Source organism: Panulirus ornatus, chromosome 29 (assembly GCF_036320965.1).
Source record: "Panulirus ornatus isolate Po-2019 chromosome 29, ASM3632096v1, whole genome shotgun sequence".
Lineage (NCBI taxonomy): Eukaryota > Metazoa > Arthropoda > Malacostraca > Decapoda > Palinuridae > Panulirus > Panulirus ornatus.
This window is the reverse complement of record NC_092252.1, coordinates 14223053-14242471: the sequence shown is the minus strand read 5'-3', so window position 1 is coordinate 14242471 and position 19419 is coordinate 14223053. Positions and strand designations below refer to the sequence as shown.

The window sequence follows — 19419 nt, the reverse complement described above, 5'->3', positions numbered from 1 at the left end:
TTTTTTGGCCGGCCTTGTCTGTGGGTGATAGATTTCCATGCCGGTTTTGTGGGTCGGATGTGTGAATGATAGATTCCCTTGCCAGTTTACTGGGCTTGGTGTTTGTATGATAAACATTCATGCTTGTTATGTGGTCTTGTTTTTGTTTTTTTTAAGGAGGGAAGAGACTCCCGTGCTGATTTTGAGGATCAGTTATGAGGGAAAGAGACTTGTAAGCTTGCTTTATGGCCAGGTGTGTTCAGTGTGATGCAGAGGTTGGTATATAGACAATAATGTTTGACGGTGTAAAATACGTTTCTCTCCTTTAGCCTAAACGTGTTTTCTGACTATACTACATTTAGTTGATGATAAGATAAGAAATGCATTAGTTGTTAAATTCCTGAATTCACTAAACATGTATTGTCTGGCTCAGCACAGTACCCTGGGCCGTATTGGTGATTGCGTCATACGACCGTGTTGATATGTAGATCAGTACCTAAACCTCCTTGAGCCCGACGGTACGATGGCCTAGTGTATGACCTGACCTTCAAAGCGGGTCAGAGGTCACGCCCACATACCCAAGGGGTCAAGGTATTTCTATGAACCGAGTCACTGTACATGAACTAGTTTAACCCAAGGCTCCAGCTTGTACCTTCTGAATGGCTAACCTTCTAGGCTCTGTTTTTGTTCTCTCCATCTCTCCACGCTCAGATTTTGACCCGTTTCCCCATTTTATCGTCACCTCGCGGATATAAGAGGCTGGGTCATTGCTCCCGACCCATCTCTACTTCTCTCTTCACTTTGATTTCACCTTCACACGACGCGTATTGTTTTATGAGAGCTGGAATTGTGCTGGCAGGATGGCAAAGACGTGAGAAATCTTGCCAGACAGCGGGTTACTGCAAGTGCTTGTATCGTCCACGATCCTGTAATCGTCAGTCCAGTGTTGTACCTGTGTGTGCAGTGCTTTGATGTTGATGATAATAGTTTATTGATTTAACTGCAGTTAAAGGCTTGAGGCTATAGAGAAAATCCCGTTTGAAAACAGGGTAGCGCTGTTGTTGTTAGGAACGCTTTGTCTCTGTGTTCTCTTAGATCAATGAAGCACTCTGAATTGAATTAGAAAATACTCGCAGCACAAATAGTTGAACTGTAAAAAAAAAGGAGAGGGATTAAGAAAAATGATTTTTTTTACACCAATGCTAATTGGTGTAGCAGGTTTGTAAAAAGAGTGATGGAAAACATTCTCCATATAAATGTTTGGGATGGGGTTGGTCTTACAGCGGTCTCTGTGTCCTGCGTTGGGCTCGATGCGAGATTGTGGTGCCGAACCACAGCTGTGGGACGAGGGACTCCAGGTGGCAGACGACGGTGGCGGGAGTGATGCTGTTGTTTCTTTCCCAGCTATCGGGTTACGGGTAGGTAACGGTTGGTGCGAGTCGGGAGAACCATATTATCTAATGCCTCTTGACAGATGATGATAGAGGGACCGAAGACGATCATGCGTACTCGTTCTACATCTTTTGGTAGTAGCACCTGTTGTGTGGCGGATGAGGTGATGGACCGGGCGGGGGAGGCGCAGGTGTGATGGGCAGGAATGAAAGTTGCGTAGGTGTTCTCCGGTTCATGTGCTGAGCAGCGCAAGGGTGATGAATCAATGAGGGATGTCGAAACGAAAGCCGGACGATTTTCTGTTGGCAGTGACATGTTCCGTCCACTTTAATTTAAAGTCCAGAGCCAGAGAGAGAAAGGGGTGGAGGTGGGTGATGGACTGAACTACCTGGAGGGGGATGGGGCTCAGTGAGACACTGGTGGGTGGGACAGGGACGGAGGATGGAGGACTATGGTTTAGGTTTCGAGTTGATGGTGAGGTGGTTGGCGTTGGGTCCAGCTTAGACTAGAGGTTAAGTGTGTTGTGGAGAGCCTTGTTCTAGTTGAGAGAGCTACTATCGACACAGTCACTCACCGTACATTGTGGCTTTGACCGAAACACCAACTGAAAGACTAACAGGCATTGCTCCGAGTATTGTAGTGTGAGTAGTATTGTTGGCGTAAATGGCTGGTGTGGGTGAGTGAGGCGGTAGAGTGGGTGGGACGACGAGCAGGGCGTCTCCTCCCACACCATCGCTCAATCTCCACAGTCGCCACTTCGTCACACTTGCCACTGTTGAAATGATTATAGTTTCACCCAGGCTCAGGATGGCAGGTTGGAACCCACTGAGTACTACCGTACGCCCGTAAAGCACGACAGGAAGACCCTTGAGCTTGACTGTACTTCTGATGGTCGTGCTCAAGGGTCGTGTCGTCGTGCAGAAGGGGTTAAAAATGCTTGCCATTCGACCACCCTACTAATCGACGGGAAGATGTTCGATGTTAGTCCATCCACTGTGAAACCCTCGACCGTCAGTAGACTTGGAAAACTAAACACGCGAATTAGAAATAAAAAAAAAAAAGAATAAATGTGTTTGTTAAACGTCGCAATAGTTAATGTGATTAACGTAGCTGGGCATCACTGTAGATTTGAAGTGGATTAGTTTTACCGACGGGACCGCGATCATTGTTAAAGCGAGACGAACTGTAAGCCAGGAGGAGGTAATGCCACATTTGTTTTCCTCCCTCAAATTAGACTCGCTGACCCAGTCTGATTATCGCGTTCACGTTCCCCCTCTAGAGGTAACGAAGCGCAGAAGTTTTTATACTAGGTGGTGATCTGTGCTTAGAATACAGACCGTCTCGTTTCCGAGAAAACAGTCAAAGATGCAAACTCCCGCCGGATTCCTCAGGGCGCGTGCGTCTGCGCCACCCGCTGACTTGTCGCTTTTTGTCTCCGAAGGTTAGCGAATGTGAGGTATGTACGTGGCGTATGTCTCCACGCAAGCGATGATCGTGCGTGTCAGTATTGTCCCGCGGTAAAGTTTAGCATTTATGTCAACACTGTAAGACGATGGTCAGTTGAAGTTGGTATATGTGGACCAATAATAAAGAGTAGAGTTCATCTCAGCATTGAATATGAACGTATTGATGTTGGCTTTTGACAAATGAAAGATATTCATCACTCTCGTGGCGAGTAGCCCCACCCACCACTTGACGTCATGACTGAGGAGACGAATAATAGCTCCAAAGGACGGAAAGACCTCCCACAAGCTGACGTCATTGATACCATGACCACTGACATTATCGTTTTACGAGGGGAACCGCCCATTGGCTAACATCATGGGCATATCGACCAGTGATATTGTTGTAAAATGGATGGCGGGGTAGGGCGCCAAACCTATGACATCATGACTTGCTCGACCAGTCACCCCGCGACATTATGGGAAAACCTTGTGGCTGCTTTCGTCACTACATGCGTCATCACAAGTTTTTCTGGTAAGGAAGCTGTACGTAGCGTAGCGTAGGTTAAAGAGAATTAGATCAGGTTCTTTTTAAGTCGACACACCACATGATTACCTCTATGAAAGGTTCCTGTGCTGTACGGTGAACCCCTTCCACCGCAGACTGTTAAACGTCATCGCCGTGAGCAACATTTGAAATTTCGATTGAACTCGCCGAGAGGACCCGATTGTGCCGTAAAGACAGTCTGCCACACGGAGAGGAGAGTGGCGCAACCAGATTTCCTCCACGCAGATGTTCGTCCCGAAACGCGAGACCAGGTGGCGAGCGTTTCACTGGAACTTTGAGAGTGTTTCCTGAAGAACAGTGTGGTTGCTGGCTTGACAGTCACGTACTAAGTGAGGCAGTGTTCTGGATTCGTCCAACACAAGACCCGACGTTTAAGGGGTAAAGAGTTTCGGCTTGTGATTGCAAGGAGGGCGTGTGAGTAGAGGAGCGTTAGAGCGATAACGGCCGGTGGATTACTATGCCGAGAAATTTTGAATCGATGTATGGAAAGACCGCGGGAGGGCGCCACATCACGCGGGGGATGCCCTACAGTGTGGGCGAAGCCATTAGCCATCTGTGGGAGTAATGTTATTGCACCTATCCCACGGTAGTGTTGCTATTTGACTACCCAGGCCAGCACTGATCACATTCAGATCGAAGCTGCTAGGAAGATTGTGTACGTCCACGAGGGAGCGAGTACTCCTCAAAATTACTTTTGATCTTTAAACAAGACGATAAGTGGAACGTGTGAGGCGGGCGTGATATATGAGCTGGTGAAATGTCGTGTGTGTGTGTGTGTGTGTGTGTGTGTGTGTGTGTGTGTAAGGGTGTCATCATTACATCCTAGATATCGAGTGCAGGAAAAGTGAAAGGTTTTGTATTAGAGAGAGAGAGAGAGAGAGAGAGAGAGAGAGAGAGAGAGAGAGAGAGAGAGAGAGGCTTGGGTTCCTGTCGTGGGCGGAGTGCGCTGGGGCCGCTGGCTCGTGGAAAATCCTGTTTGAAAGATTTATTGTTGTTTTTCGCCGCCGACGCGAGAATGGAGGCGAAATATTGTTGATTCCGAACGAAACGCAAAACACCAGGTCACTTTTCTGTTAACAGGTCAGTGAATTAATCTCTTCACTGAAAAAAGACGTGCAGCTAAACTATCCAGTTCGCTTGAAATCAAGTTGAAGAGGAAAATCAGTTGTAATGTATGGTTGGCCCGGGCGGGAAGACCGCCCTTCAGCTGTGTTTATTATGGCAAGTACGTACGCCTGGGGATCGGGGGGCCAGCAGGCAGTTGAGGAGCAGGTGGCGGGCCATTTGGTAGGCGTGATCACTTATCATAGAACAAGCTGAGGCGTGGGTAAGACTTTCCAGTCACTGGACATACTGGAGTGTTTAGTTGTACCAGTGGTGTTGAAGACGAATCAAGTTACAGCTGAAGGGGTGGTGGCCCGTATACTCATTTCATAGGCGCAGGCGCCATACAGGATGCGTCAAGACCCATACATAGGGACAGTAGAGTCCAGTGCAGTGCGTCTTGTGAACTATACCAGTCTGACCTCGAAACCTGACCCACTTGCCCTACTTCTCAGTGTTGGTTCACTTTCCCCTCTTCTGCAGGTATTATTTTGGTGTCTGTCCCGCAAGAGGTGGCTGCTGGTGTGCTTCCCGCCATTTGCTTGACGTTGCATTGCCTGGCAAACTACTGTGTCACATTATCACTGCGTGGCTGTTGGCAGCTCAAGGATGGGTCTTTGTGACGTGTTTCTTTCTCTACAGTACGAAACTTTGAAACTCTCTAACCGCCTCGTGTCTTTCATAACAAGACCTGCTTCTCTGAGAAAGATTTTCCACTTCCAAAATTCGAAAGCATATTTTTCCTTTGCCACTCTTCCTGTCTTTAACATCTTTTTTTATTCCGGTTAAAGACTCGGAATTTAGTATTTGAACATGAATTGGTGAAGAATGTGGGCAGACAAATAGATAGATGACAGGGGTGGGTTGAATGCCTCATATATTCACTGAATACACACATTCCCGGTTGGGTCAGTATCCGCTTATGTAAAATACACGTCCAGGTACAGGCCAGACAGAACGACCATGTATTCAGTACTTAAGTAGAACGTCCTTGTGCACGTCATTGTTAACGAAGTATTAATAAAACCCTTAAAGCATAAGACCCGGAGGCATAAAGTGGGTGATGAAGGGGCCCTTTGTTATGGAGTAACGTGGCGTGTGCTTATATGGTACACCACCCTAGGTTGTATCTACTGTAGGATCACGTTCCACCTGCCACATATGTCATGTGAGGGCCCTGCCACAACCGTCCCACCACTGGTCGCAAATGTTGCCTCCCCACAGACGGGGCACGATGTGATTTGTGCCTGTATCACCAACCGTCTGCCTTATTGTGCACCCCATGCTCATCAGTGAGCGGTAGCGCAACAGGATCACAGGACACAAAGGGTCTTTGTCAGACCCCAGTGCGCGGAGCTGCGTTAACCCATGAGTACGGAAGTACGACTCTGGAGTACGATAGCTTGGTCTGTGACCCGACCTTTAGGGTCAAGTCGTGTCACGCCGCCATTCACTTAGATGATAACCCTCGTTCTGAAGCGGTTATCGGCGAAGGCATAGGATTTTGTACGGTTAAGTCTGTGTTTGTGTGTGGCCATATCAGTCAGCATGTTGAAAGACCCATGGTCCTAATTTTCCCAGTTGTTTTCTGTGAGCATGTCCAACGTTTTATTACGTCTCAAGCTCTCAACACTCTAGCTTCTTGGCCGTGCCTGTGGATCTGACAGAAAACCTTTTTTTCTCGATGGGCTGTAGGTTCTTATGGTCGTCACGGCATTTGTGAAGGGCTGTGTCGTCATCAGGTATATAGACCGTTTTCTAGTACACATTTTCTGCAACTGTTCACCGCATTCGTTGTTTGTATACTAGACGTTGCGCGGAAGAGCAGCATAAACAATTTGCGGTTGAATATTTAGATCTGGTCTCGAAGGTTTGAGAGACCTGAACGTAGTTGTGGCGGCCGTGTGTGTATTGGTAACTCATGAAGAGTTTTGGGGCCTTGTGTGTGTGTAGGGCAAGTCACAGTTGTTGAGGGGTGTGGTGGCATTACCCAGTTATATGAAATGCTCCGTTGAGGAGAGGGTTACAGACTGGGGTTTTGGTCAGTGCGTTGTGAGCGTCGAGAGGTGTTGTCGGCAGTGTGAGGGTAGGAGTGTAAACATCATCAGTATGACGGGCCAGGCCAGGGTGAGGTATTAGCAGGCTGGCGGCGTCTCTCTGCAGAAAAAGTGGTGGTGAGACGCGGCAGATATCCCGCAGTAGCCAAGCTCTCCAGCCGCTGTTTCTCCTGTTGTTGCCATACACCTGACCTCACGCTGTACCTCAATTCCTCCTTCCTAGCGAGGACTCTCCCTCGTAATTGGGCCTCTCTATTCCTGTTGCTTGGCCTCTCGACTCTCCCAACGTGCAAGGCCTTCCATACTGTCCTCCTGGGTCAGGGGTCGCTTTCGTCAGCATGTTCGGAGCCGGGGATTCAGCCTAAGGGAGCATCTGTGCCGCCGCCCACTCGAGCCATACAGCTCACTTGGCCTGTGGGAGGCAGGCTGCCTGCCATGGATGCCTGGGGCTTGGGGCCTGGGCCTTACATGGTGCGTCCGGTGGTAACCAGAGGCCAGTGTGGAGATAAGGTGCGGTATGGTACGGTACGGTGTCCCCCGTCACTCACTGCCAGCCAGCCTCACGCACACTCACAAACAACACATGGTTTCATCACTTTACGTAATCCATTCGTCCACAAGTCTCATAATCTTTGTCTCAGAAGCAAATTCCCTCCTTAATTTCGTACTAAAACCAGTCATAAAAGGGAATGAAATATGAATCTTATCAGCGTAGCGGATGAATGAAAATACTCGTTTTAAAGGCTGAATGGAAGAGAAAGTACGAGAGTTGAGGCCCGACTAGTGCAGAACTCCCTCCCTGTACAGTACAAATAGTTAATTACAGGGTAACCGAAGCTTCAAGGCCGATAGAAGAGAGGGATACATATGCGTGACCTGCTGTGTTGTTTGCTCGCGTGCCTCTTCTTGCATCATGTAACCTTCGGTCTTCCTTTAATGCAGAGCGAATTTATGGACTGGAATCTAGATATTAGATCGATCTTAGGGAGTTCCTGCCTGCTGGGAGTTTGTGTCTTAAGTTTACCTCCCTTGCAGCGCCATGGTTGATGGAGCACCAAAGCTCTCGGTTCAGGACCTGTTGTTCATGAAGGTGTCCTCCGCTGCGCCGCCTGGGTGGGCGATCACTGGTCGCCCTGCACACGGCTGTAGCGTGACTTGTCTCATTCATAGCGGCAGATCGGAGTGCTGGTCTTGGTTGCCGCGAGGGGAATGTGTGTTGTATTGGGAAGTTTGTAGTGCCCCCATGTGGCCAGGACTGGGCCATTATCCTCCTCTCTAACTAGGGTGGTCGTCCTGGCTAACGCTTCGCACCTGTCTAGTGCAGGTGAGAAGCCTTGTTGGTCATGGAGGACGTGCTGGTGGTATTGGTGACCAGTGGTGATCATTAAGGATGTTTTGGTGATACCAGGGATCTGTGGTGGGCGTGTCGGTGCAGCGTGGGTGTCGACACAGTCAGTGCTGGGTATGAGAGCCACCTGTGACTGCCGGCAGCAGCTGTCAGCGCTCCCACGTCAAAGAAAAGAATCCCTTTAAATATGACGTAATATGGAGGCTGGTGTGGCGCAGTGACCAGCCATTGTTGGTGCCTGGCGTGGCAGGCCACCAGGCTGTCCTTACCTGCATTATACATAGGTGCTCATCATGCCCGCTGCCACGTACTGTAACGAATGGCCCGGCAGACCACACAACCAGCGGTCGTTCTGGCCATACATGGTGTGGAGGGAGGGAGGGACGGGGCGGCCTTAGGCAGGATTCCAGTACTCCAGCCGTGGTACTACCTCGCATTCGCATGGTGTACCTGCTGTATGCTGTACCTCACATGGTGTGTTGGGAGGGTAGTGGCGTGAGTCACACACACTGGTACACCAGTCGTGGCACCACCTTGCATAGTGTACCTGCAGTGCTCACTACACATCATGCAAGGTGTCCGTGACATTGTGAGCTGTGAGGGGATGGAAGAATCCTCTGACGCCACATTAGCATTAATCCCAGGCTGCTGCGTCCCATGCTATACATGCTGTACATTGTACTCTCTCCACCACTTGTGGGGTACACTATACACGCCACCAGCGGTTATATATGTGTGATGTATACTGGATTGTCGGGTTATATAGAGTTTTTCCCGCTGAAGGATTACCTGCAAAGTGCGTAGATAATACGCTGGGAGGAGGATAGCAAGGTGGCTACCTCTCTTGTCCTCTCTGCCATATAAGACAATATGAATATGTTCTGTTTTTCTGGACATGGGAGGTGAGCTGTGAGCAGGTGGATCGTGAGGGTGATAAACGAGAGGCTGTACCTCGGGGAACGGCTTGGATGGTTCACTGGAGCGTGTACGGGAGGAGAAGTTGTGGTAGTACTCGGCTGGTGTTGTTGTGGCTGTGGTGCTGGGTGCTCGCCTCCCCGGGAAACTCTAGTGAGTGGGAACAACTGCTGTGGCAGTGGGTGCTCGCCGCCCTAGGAACGCCAGTAGCTGGGACCTACTGGTTTAGTGCTCCCGAGGAACGCCAGTAGCTGGGACGTACTGGTTTAGTGCATGGTGCTTACCTCCCAAGGAACGCCAGTGGCTGGGACGTGCAGCTCTGGAGCGTTTCCCAGGACTGAAGGGATGAATAATACTCCTCGCGTGACGGTACTCGTAACCACGAAAAGGAAAAAAGTTGCTTTATTGTGAAAGTGTACAAAGGGCGAGGAGTGCGTGGCAGGGAGGGTGGGAAGGGAGAAGAGTACGTGGCGTGGAAGGTGGTGTCTGGGTGTGTTACATGGGGATGGTGGCAGTAAACACCTGCTGATTCGTGCTGAGGGAAAGAACATGGTGTCATAATCCTCGCTGTACACACACAATGACGTGATTTGATCAAGTTGCTGACAGTCGGTTATTGCACATTCGTGAGGGTGAAAAGCATGCGTGGGGTGGAATGAAAATGATATTTGTGGTATACAAGGGCCGATTTGCTGTAAGTAGGGTGAACAAGCACATTATGAACAAGCACTTTACGCCAGTTTTGCTGCATCAAACCTTTTATCCTGTTAGTGCAGAAAATGATATCCAGTGGGGAAATTGGCTTGGAATGAATATTTTGTTTCACATGGAAATTGCTTTCATCTCGTATAGAACTTTTTTAGTCTCGGCTTAAAAATGTAAAATGGTTTTGCCTGCTAAAGATGAAAGAAAAAAATTACCTCTTCCCCAAACCTGTGTGGATTATTTGATTTTCATTTTTAGATTATTTATTTATTTTTTCATATCCAGTTGCCTCTCCCATCTTAGCGAGGTAGCGTCAGGAACAAACCAACAATCGCTTCATTTGCTCACATCCAGTCCTTACAGTTGTGGAACCTGACCCTGTCATCCGCACACACGTTATGCTCCATGGTTTACTTTGACCACTTCATGTGCCTTTGTCCAGTCCACTGACAGCAACCCCTCCCATCAAATTCACTCTATCCCGTCCACGCTTCTTGCCCTTCTGGTGGTTCAGGCTCCGATATTCCAAACCCTCCTTCAACCTTCCATCTCACTGTGAGTCTCCCTCTACTTCTCACGTGGTAGTCTTCGTCCGTCGTTTCCATATGTGCAAACCATTTCAGCCCACCCTGGTCAGCCCTCTCAGTTCTCTCTCGTACTCCTGTCATTCCGCACACATTTCCCACCCGCCCCACACCACACCCGCCCCACACCACAAGTCGTCCTCAGGCATTTACCCTCCAACAACTCGACGTTCTTCTTCTCTGTAGCGCACAGCGTCCACGACTCTCATCCATGCAGCACTTTCGGGATTACTGTTACCTTCAGACATACCGGTCTGTAACCCAGCAGACACGGACCTCTCCTTCCACACGCTGCTTATTGCACACAGGAACTTGGCCCAACCTTCTCCCTTCCAAGCCACACAGTTCCATCCATTGCCATGTCCTCTCTCAGAGACCTGAAGTATTGCTTCAGGTCCCCCTCATTCAATCATACGCTTGAGCCGTCCCGGTTCATCCACCCTGCTGGACCTCTTTGCCTTGCTTTGGTTTACATGTACTCTCGGAGCTTCCTCCCTTCACCCGCTCATTCGTTTTAAAATACGCGATGCTTTAAGGTTTGCCAGACTGGCTGTGAAAACCTCGTAGCTAATAGTTTGTGTGTCTTCATTTGGTCATAACGCAGCTTGGAAGAAAGCTTCAGTTATGGAAAGATTTCTACCCATTTTTTTCTGTGTGTTTGCAGCTGTCATAGGAAGTAAAGCTTGGTGATGAACGCCCGGCACGACCCTTGGTGAGAGAACCACTGTGATTAAAAAAAGTAACTTCCTCGGATTTACACTAGGAAGATAGTGACCCGGAAGGCTTCCTTGTGTACGTCCATTTCGTGATATCATTTGATCGTGAACTTAAACTGCGAATTTAGGGGGAAAAATATACAAGAATTGTAAGGAGTGTGATAAGTTCAGTGACTGTGGGAGGCAATAAAGATATCCATAACGAGCCTCTTGGATTGTGAGGAAGGCCAGGTAACTGGCAGTTACTGAGGTGGTGTAAGCAAGTAGGATGTGATAAAGTGGGGTGTGTGTGTGTGGGAACCAGGACCTGCTCGCGTGGTGTCGTCTGTATTGTCACCACCACCCATCCATCACCACTATTACCTCCGCCGCCGCCATGAACAACATCCTAGGCACGCTGGCCGGCCTCTCCCTACGGGAGCCGCCCCTCGGCAAGATAGAGATCCTCCAGGACCTGGATCTCTACTACATCAAGCAGTTGGCTCACAACTTCAAGGTTAGTCGCTCTCACAGTACCTGATCGCTCGCCCAAGTCTCTGCCGCCATGACATCTATACAACAACGAGTCCTCTCATAATTACATTAACTTTCACACTTTCATAATTTGAAACTGAGATTATTTTTTTTTATATAATTTTGATGTGTAATGTTGTATAGGTTGTCTGTGCCATGGTGGATGTTGGCAACAGAGACGCACACAGTCGTGCTGGAGAAGTCACGCCCCAGGTAAGCATGTTTGGAAACTAAGTTTTGTTATGCATGTAAACACTTACTGGAAGGCCTTATTGTTTATGTGGAAGGTGTTCGTAGCAAGTTCTGTCATCTGTGCGTCATGCATGGTAATTCTTATATCAGGAGGGAATCATCTTGTTTTGATGCCTCTGCATGTAACAGTCTGAACAAGTGAGGTGCCCTGGCCTGTGACCTGATGGTCAGGTCAGAAATCTTGCTATCACACCCAAAGGTCGAACCGTCGTTGGGGTTTAATGATTAATATGGAGGCATGAATCTAGGTAATGATCACTGATGAAATGTAATTTGCAGATCTGTATATTGGTTGGGTGTAAGTGGGGAAAATATTCGAGATGCTGGAGGTATGTTGTTTGTGACTCTGGGGGATGGTTATGGATGTGTTGTGTACAGGTTTATCTTCGTGTTTGTGTGTGTGTGTGTGTGTACGAATATTTTTTATTTGTATACGCCTCTATGCATGTACCTGTCTGTACTTACGTGTCTGCATGCGAACACCACTCCAGCCAGGTGTCTGACAAGCAGATGTCAGGTTTTTTCAACGCTTCGTCACGCCTGTGTATCGTATGTGTTGCTGCTAGTGATGGTGGAGGTAGTAGCGCAGCACACACACTGACCTCAGTCTTGAACATAACCATATCTTCGGTACCTCATACTCAAGTGCAAACCCTAGGTTTATATTGTGCTCAGCAGCGTCACATTATTTGTCCACCCTCACCTTCCATGGTAACCCCTGACGTTGTGTTTACTTCAGGAAGCCCCCAGACTCTCCTAGAGGAATGCCATTAATGCACAGGACTGTACAGGTTCACTGTGTTCTCAGCTGTGGACAGTGCAAGAATTCCTTGTTTGCTCAGCCATCGGCAGTGTAAGGGTTTGTTCTGTTGTCTGCCTTCACTACTGCAGACGTCTGCTGTGTTCTCAGCCTTCAGTAATGCAACTCTGCTTTGTTTACAATATTTTGTTCTGCAAACGTCTGTTGTGTTGTCAGCCTTCAGTAGTACAGGACTGTAGTGTTGTCAGCCTTCAGTAGTATAGGACTACTGTGTTGTCAGGCTTCGGTAGTACAAGTCTGCTGTGTTGTCAGCCTTCAGTAGTATAGGACTGCTGTGTTGTCAGCCTTCAGTAGTATAGGACTGCTGTGTTGTCAGCCTTCTGTAGTACAGGTCTGCTGTGTTGTCAGCCTTCAGTAGTTCAGGTCTGCTGCTGTGTTGTCAGCTTTCAGTAGTACAGGTCTTCTGCTGTCAGCCTTCAGTGTTGAAGAAGTCTGCTGTGTTGTAAATTTAACTTCAGGTATGTCATATACTTTAAAACTGAAAAATGTGCAGTCGATCAATGTTTACGATTGCTTTTGAGTTTATCATGATAACGTGGCTTTAGTAGCTTGTAATTATGAAGAACCTTCCTTAGCCTAAAGCATGAAAAGTTTCTCGGCTTTCATCTCTTGATATAGAAGATAGTCTACGTTGTAAGCTGTCATCCCTGAAGGTATTTATATGGTAAGCTCATGGTTCAAATTTTCGTCATAAGCCCCCGGTATAGAGCGCCGTTCTTAACGTCTTCAGCTGACAAGAGTGTGGGGGAGGTGTAGAGGTTAAGTGGTACTGTGCGAGTCGAGCTGGAGTGTGTGTTGGCTAGTGACAATCGCGTCTCATCACATCAGTTAACGAGACACTCACCAGGTCCCCACCAGTCATGGCGTGTCGCTTGTGCAGACAGTTGGGGCACGCCCGTCGCGACCTGCACTTGACGAGAGTTAATGGCGCCAAAGACACACACACACACACACACACACACACACACACACACACACACACACACACACACACACACAAGCATGTCACCAGACTGTGGCCAATTCATCCCTTACCAGTCAGTCACACAGTTACCCGCCCGAGACCACCATTGAATGGCGCAACTGACAACTGTTAGTTTTTGAATGGTCAGAGACATAGCGACCACCGGAAACCATCCGGATGGTGACGTTGCCAGCGTCGTCACGAGTCGTCCTCAACTCCAAACGTATTCTTTGTTTGCTTATCGTAGTCTGACAACGTAGTGGACGCGAACGTAAAGTGAGGTTATAACATGCGTCATGCGCGGGATGTAACGTCCCTTGCTCTGTGACCGGTTTTCCTCCTTTTTTATGGTCGCTCGAGACGCGCGTTGTCAGTGGCGGGGACGAGCACACTGGTTGCATGGCGGCGGGTGTTGGTGGTCTTACTGCTGGGGAAGTGTCCCGTGCGAGGGACTGCCACACCCCAGCCGCCCGCCTTCTCTGGCGGTGTGCTACCCTAAAACTCATAATTCTGTGAAGTGATAATGCATGTTATGACCATCGCTTCTGGCGCCTACTGGTCGAAGAGACCCCAGAGTTTTTATGACCCCGGTCTCTGGCATGACTCTGTGGTTGTTCAGTTCTAGTGTTGAGAATATTTTCCCCGTTTCCCACATAACTGATGGGACCCCACGCTGGGTACGACCTATGGCTCACACGATCTCGGATCTGTACCTTCTTTACTTCTCTGATTTCCTAACCTCTGCTCATGCTCGCCTCCTGAACATCTCCATCAGGCCCTTGCCAGAGCCTTCAACTCCTATAACCGGTTGTCCCTCCAGTCAGCACGAGAGAAAGATATCCATAGCTTTAACTCCAGCCTCCTGGAGGAGGATGGCAGTGCAATGTGCGTGTGTGTGTGATACCACCCAGAGTCGGGACGAACCCATAATTTGGAGACGATATTTGGCCTGACCCAAATTGTAACCGGGGGTTCAAGTGCTGTCGATCAGTTGTGTGTAGCCTAACCCCGGTCGTTGCCTCAGTTGTGTAGCCTAACCCCGGTCGTAGCCTCAGTTGTGTGTAGCCTAACCCCGGTCGTAGCCTCAGTTGTGTGTAGCCTAGCCCCGGTCGTAGCCTCGTCTCTGGAGGACCTGATTACTGGGACAAGCTCGTGGATGATGCAACATCGTCAGGCTGAACCCACATTTACTGTGGAAAGTTTGTGATAAATGTAACTTGATTTCTGGGTTAACTTGACTGTTTGTTTGATCCAACCATTGGTACATATGACCTCGTTGACCGTTGTTAAGTGCGAATTGGTCGTTAGTCCTCTCCACTGTTAACACTTACCAAGAGCAAACTGTGACCATATTTGGTGCCGGGTATTGAACTTGTCGCTGCAGCCTGGACCTCCAGGTATAGACATGTTTGTATGTCGAGGACTTCTACCCTAACCATTAGAATGGTGTCAGTACTTCCATGTTCCTCTCCTGTGAGGTGTTTTATGATGGCCCTCACATGTTAGGTGGTTTATGCTGGGCCCGTTGTGGGGGATGGTTTATAATGGTCCTCCCGTGTAAAGTGGTTTATGCTGGCCCCGCTGTGAGGTGGTTTATGATGGTCCTCCCGTGTGGAGGTGTTGATGTTGGTCCTCCCGTGTGTGAGATGGTTTATGATAGTAACTTAAGCCTGAAGATTGCAGGATGTGTCCTGATATTTATGGTAACAGTGGCTGTGCCATGTGTTGGTCTGTTGTTGTGAAGATCTTGTCAGTAATGTGTGCGTGCGTGTGCGTGCGTGCGCGCGCGCGGAGGATGCAAGTTATGCAGGCGTCAGTTGGGAAGATTGCTACTTTGAGCCCTGAGTTCTTGAGGACCAGTTTCAGAGGTGTTAGGGGACTTCGCTCGACCTTGACTAGTATCCAGTCCCGGAAACCTGCCTACCTACCCATCCCCGCGCCCTGCCTGACCTTGAACAACACCCGCGCCTCGAGCTGCCTGCCTGCCACTCTCCCGCGCCTCGCCTGACCTTGAACATCACCCGCGCCTCGAGCTGCCTGCCTGCCACTCTCCCGCGCCCCGCCTGACCTTGAACATCACCCGCGCCTCGAGCTGCCTGCCTGACCTTGATTATGATCCACGCCTCGAGCTGCTTGCCTGCCACCCACAGGCTCCCCGCCTGACCTTGAGTCGCGTCCACGCATGTGATGTTAACCTTGCTACCTGTTTGTCTCGAATTACCCAAGTTCCTGTGAATCCTTGGTTACTGTGTAGAGAATTTATTTACTTAAAGTAGAAATGAACATATATGTGCAGTAGTTGGCCGGGGGTTTAGTCCATGAAACTGGAACTGCTGTCAGGCGGCACAAGTGTGTCAGGTATGGAAGGTGCGTGTATACAAGGTGTTGGAGTGGGTGTGTACACAGTACAGGTGTGGCAGCAGGTGTGTAAGAAAGTGCGCGAAGGAATACATCCACCACAGCCGTCACTCAGCTCTGCCATCAATCCTGGGAAGTAACTGAGTCAGTCCACCCTTGACGAGGTAGACAGTTCTTGCTGGTGAGTGGCCTCCAGTCCTCCCGAAAATGATTGTCTACGTCACCAGAGGGAACTCGTGGCAGGTTCCTGAAAGTTTAGCATAATGACTAATGGCCATTAAACCTTCAGGAGGAGATACTAATGGCCATTAAACCCTCAGTAGTAGATATATCAATTGCAGGAGGAGGGTGACAGTCAGTCAGTCGGTCCCAGGAGGTAGCAGCTATCCCTGGCAAGTATTGGTTAGGTTATCTGTCCCAGAAAGTGATTCGCAAACAGTTAATCCTGGAGATACAAAACGAACAATCCACTCTTGTAAATACTTAGCAGGCTTTGAACATCCCTGAAGGTTTGTACCAGTCATTGTTCTGAAACAGGCGACGAGGACTCGTTCTAGGAAATGGTGAAGTCGGCTGAAAGAATTTGATTTATGCCGCAAGAGCGGATATTTTATTGTACACTCCTACTCATCCTGTGGGCGGTGGTGCAAAAGAGGTCACAGCGGAGGGGGCGGTAAGTCATGGATACCATGTGTGGGTGGCCCCGCGATGCTGAGGGGTCAGACCAGAGCTGATATTGCTTCACCAGCTACGTGGAAGGTCGTATTGAGTCACTGCTTAGGTACAGTTACATGCTGCATAGTCATATTGTTCTGGGGTGACCTGCTTCAGCAGATACCCTTGTCGTGGGCCGTTGGCGGGTTTCCAGGGTCCAGCTTTGGCTTGGGATGCAGCAGCACAAGTGGGTCAGGGCGGCACTCGCCTCTCCTCCTCCTGCCATCTTAGGAGCAGCGCCACGTGTTGCACCTGACACACCGACACCTGCTGACATTTGCTCATGTAGTCTTGCTGGGAGAACCAAGTGGTGATGCATCTCTATAGCCAGAGACAGTGAGCTAGCTGACGAATAAATGTGTTGCTTAAAACATTCAAGAATCGTGCATAGCTGCCAACCATTATGCTTTTTGCCGTATTTATCACTTTTTTTTTTTTTTAGATGACTGTCAGTACTATTTTTCTTGGTAAAATAGGTATTATACATGTGTATGTAATGTGTGGGAACTTCACTGGGGCGCACAGTTCAATATGGAGTGGACGTTCTCATAGCGCACACAAGTACTGAAATGTAGTGTACAAACTAACAGTCGGACATTGGTCCTTTCTCCGACCATTTCGCGGAAATGACCGCACAAATTGTTGCACGGTCGGCCTTACCGTCCGATCATATATTGTGTAGCTAGATAATCCTCCTCCTCATAGGCCAGGCCCTCCTGAGGCTTCAAAAAGTCGCGCCAAATTATCATGTATAGAAGTGGATAAGAAACTACTAGTTCCCTTCCACTTCTTGCTATTCTCAGGAGAATAGAATTTACAAAGATTTTTTTTTACCAACGGCAGATGAAAAGTGGTAATGAAAATTTTGCTAGAAATATCGGATCCACAGCACGTAAGTTCCATCATCACATCCGGACCTCGACCGTTTAATTAACGGGGATAACATGAACTGCTGTGTATAAACCCGATCCTTTCCTGCAAAATTTAGCGCGGCTAATCTCGTACAAACCTCTGAAAATGTTCATATTACCATTACAAATGCCAAATCATGTTTATGTAAAAATTTAGGAAGTGATGAAATAAGAGAAATCAATTGGACAATGACCAATTTATAATGAGAGAGTTTGAAGAGGTCGAAATGTTTACAGCCATCTCCCACATTGGGAAACTTGGTTTGTACTCATGTCGACGGTAAGCTGGAGAAGTGAAGTCGCTTCATAATTTCGATTTCGGGTACAAAATCAAGCAGGAAGAAGCAGACTTTTTGGTGGGAATACACCAGGTAGCGGCCGTGCATTGTGTGCTATCGGAAAGGATGAATTTACCGCACGGTCAAGATTGTGCTTCGGATTCTAGCATTGCACACGGAGGAGCACATGACATTCAGACTAGATACTTTGTTGGCTTTAAAGTGAACATTTGTGGATTATCTACATGTGAATAAACGAATGGAGACAACAGCTTTAGCACTGGACATCACAATTTCCTTTATTGCAAGTGCACATGTATTGCGCGTGGTTGCAAGTTTCGTTTAGCAGTTTTTGTTTCTCAGAAAGTCAGGTTTGCAGTATTCGATATATTTTACTGAATGATTAACTTATTTATTGATCTAAGAAAGATACATGAAAGGAGAATAAACGGCAATGTTAAGATCACATTTCTATCGTTGAAATTCCAGCCCTGTCGCGCAGTTGTGCTGAGAGATGTGTAATGTTCTTGTAGACGTTGAGCTGTTGAAGTCATTTACCACTGTCGTCCATGCCAGAGATAGGTACATGAATTACCATATTCATATGATATTTGTGGAGACCGGTCACTCGAGGATTAAGCCGTCAGGATACCGCTTCTTCCCACAAACAGCTGCGCTGTGGAGTTTTCTCACTTCTTTCGTCTTTCCCTGTTTCTGTTTTTTGACTTTAACAGTCAGGTCTACAAACACTTGCTGAGCGCTTATCAATTTCTTCAATCTTTTCCTCTTTTTGTTTTCAGCGAAGATAGCCTCCGATTGAGGAACGTTTTGGCTCTTGCCATTCTCTCTCTCTCTCTCTCTCTCTCTCTCTCTCTCTCTCTCTCTCTCTCTCTCTCTCTCTCTCTCTCTCTCTCTCAACTGGTTGGTTTAGGCAATATTTTCCCACCAATTCATTTATCATTTTCACACGCCGCGGTAAAGGAAATGGCATTCACTGACACAAGGCATCAGGGCGCCATGTCCTCTTTTATGTTTCCTGTCCAATGTGGCGTAGAGGTCGTTTAAGTGGAACTAACACAAAGAAAAGTTGGCCTTTCCTTGAACTGTATTTTGTATTGTCTTCAACGGGAAAGTATATGTAGGTATTCGTTTGTATGTCGTTTTTTTGTATGTGTATGTATGTAGCATCACGGGTTCAGTGGTGTATAAGCCTCCACTTATTTAGTACCTGTATAATGTGATGAGGGGCACACATGCTATTGTGTGAGCATGTGTGGCTGACCGCCATCTAAAGGTCTTCGGAAGGAATGATCAGACTGTGTACTTATTGCAGGAGTATGACCTGGAACAACGGATCGCCTTGGAGATAAAGATGCGTGAGGGCACCACCAAGTTGCTGGCTGCTTGTGGCGCCCAGGGACCCCGAGCCAACTTGCCCCACACCCTCGAGGCCGCTAAGAACCTCCTCACCTCCAACGAGCGCATGACAGCCTACATGGCGGAGCTCCAGCGCAGGAGAGACATCACCCACCCCCAAGATGGGTTAGTGAATCGTGTTGCAGGTCTAATAAGCACCTTAGCACAATACGATTCCTGAGGGTATTACTCTTTGGTTTGATGTTCTTGTGTTAGACCTGGCCGTGAAGGCTAAGTCAAAGGCCAGGCCATCATACTTAAGGGTCGTACGGTCATGCTCAGGGCTCATACCTGCTTACTGAAGAGGTTAATAGTTAAATTTTGGTAGCCCTTCGGTATTGGTTTCCTTAGGGTTTGATTTAGCTATAGTTAGTGAGAAACCT

General features: G+C 48.3%; 1 protein-coding gene across 6 annotated transcripts in view; it reads left to right on the top strand.

Moving 5' to 3' along the window:
• The window catches only part of LOC139758131 (rhotekin-like), a 126643-nt gene that overhangs the window by 90993 nt on the left and 16231 nt on the right, over positions 1-19419 (top strand). For 4 of the 6 annotated variants that reach the window (XM_071679271.1, XM_071679272.1, XM_071679270.1 and 1 more), the window contains exons 2-3: positions 10759-11306; positions 18954-19162. In XM_071679271.1, the coding sequence (XP_071535372.1) occupies positions 11187-11306; positions 18954-19162 (329 nt within the window). In that variant the 5' untranslated portion in view covers positions 10759-11186. The remainder of the gene's footprint in view (positions 1-10758; positions 11307-18953; positions 19163-19419) is intronic. The other 2 variants (XM_071679268.1, XM_071679269.1) reach the window with 1 other exon arrangement.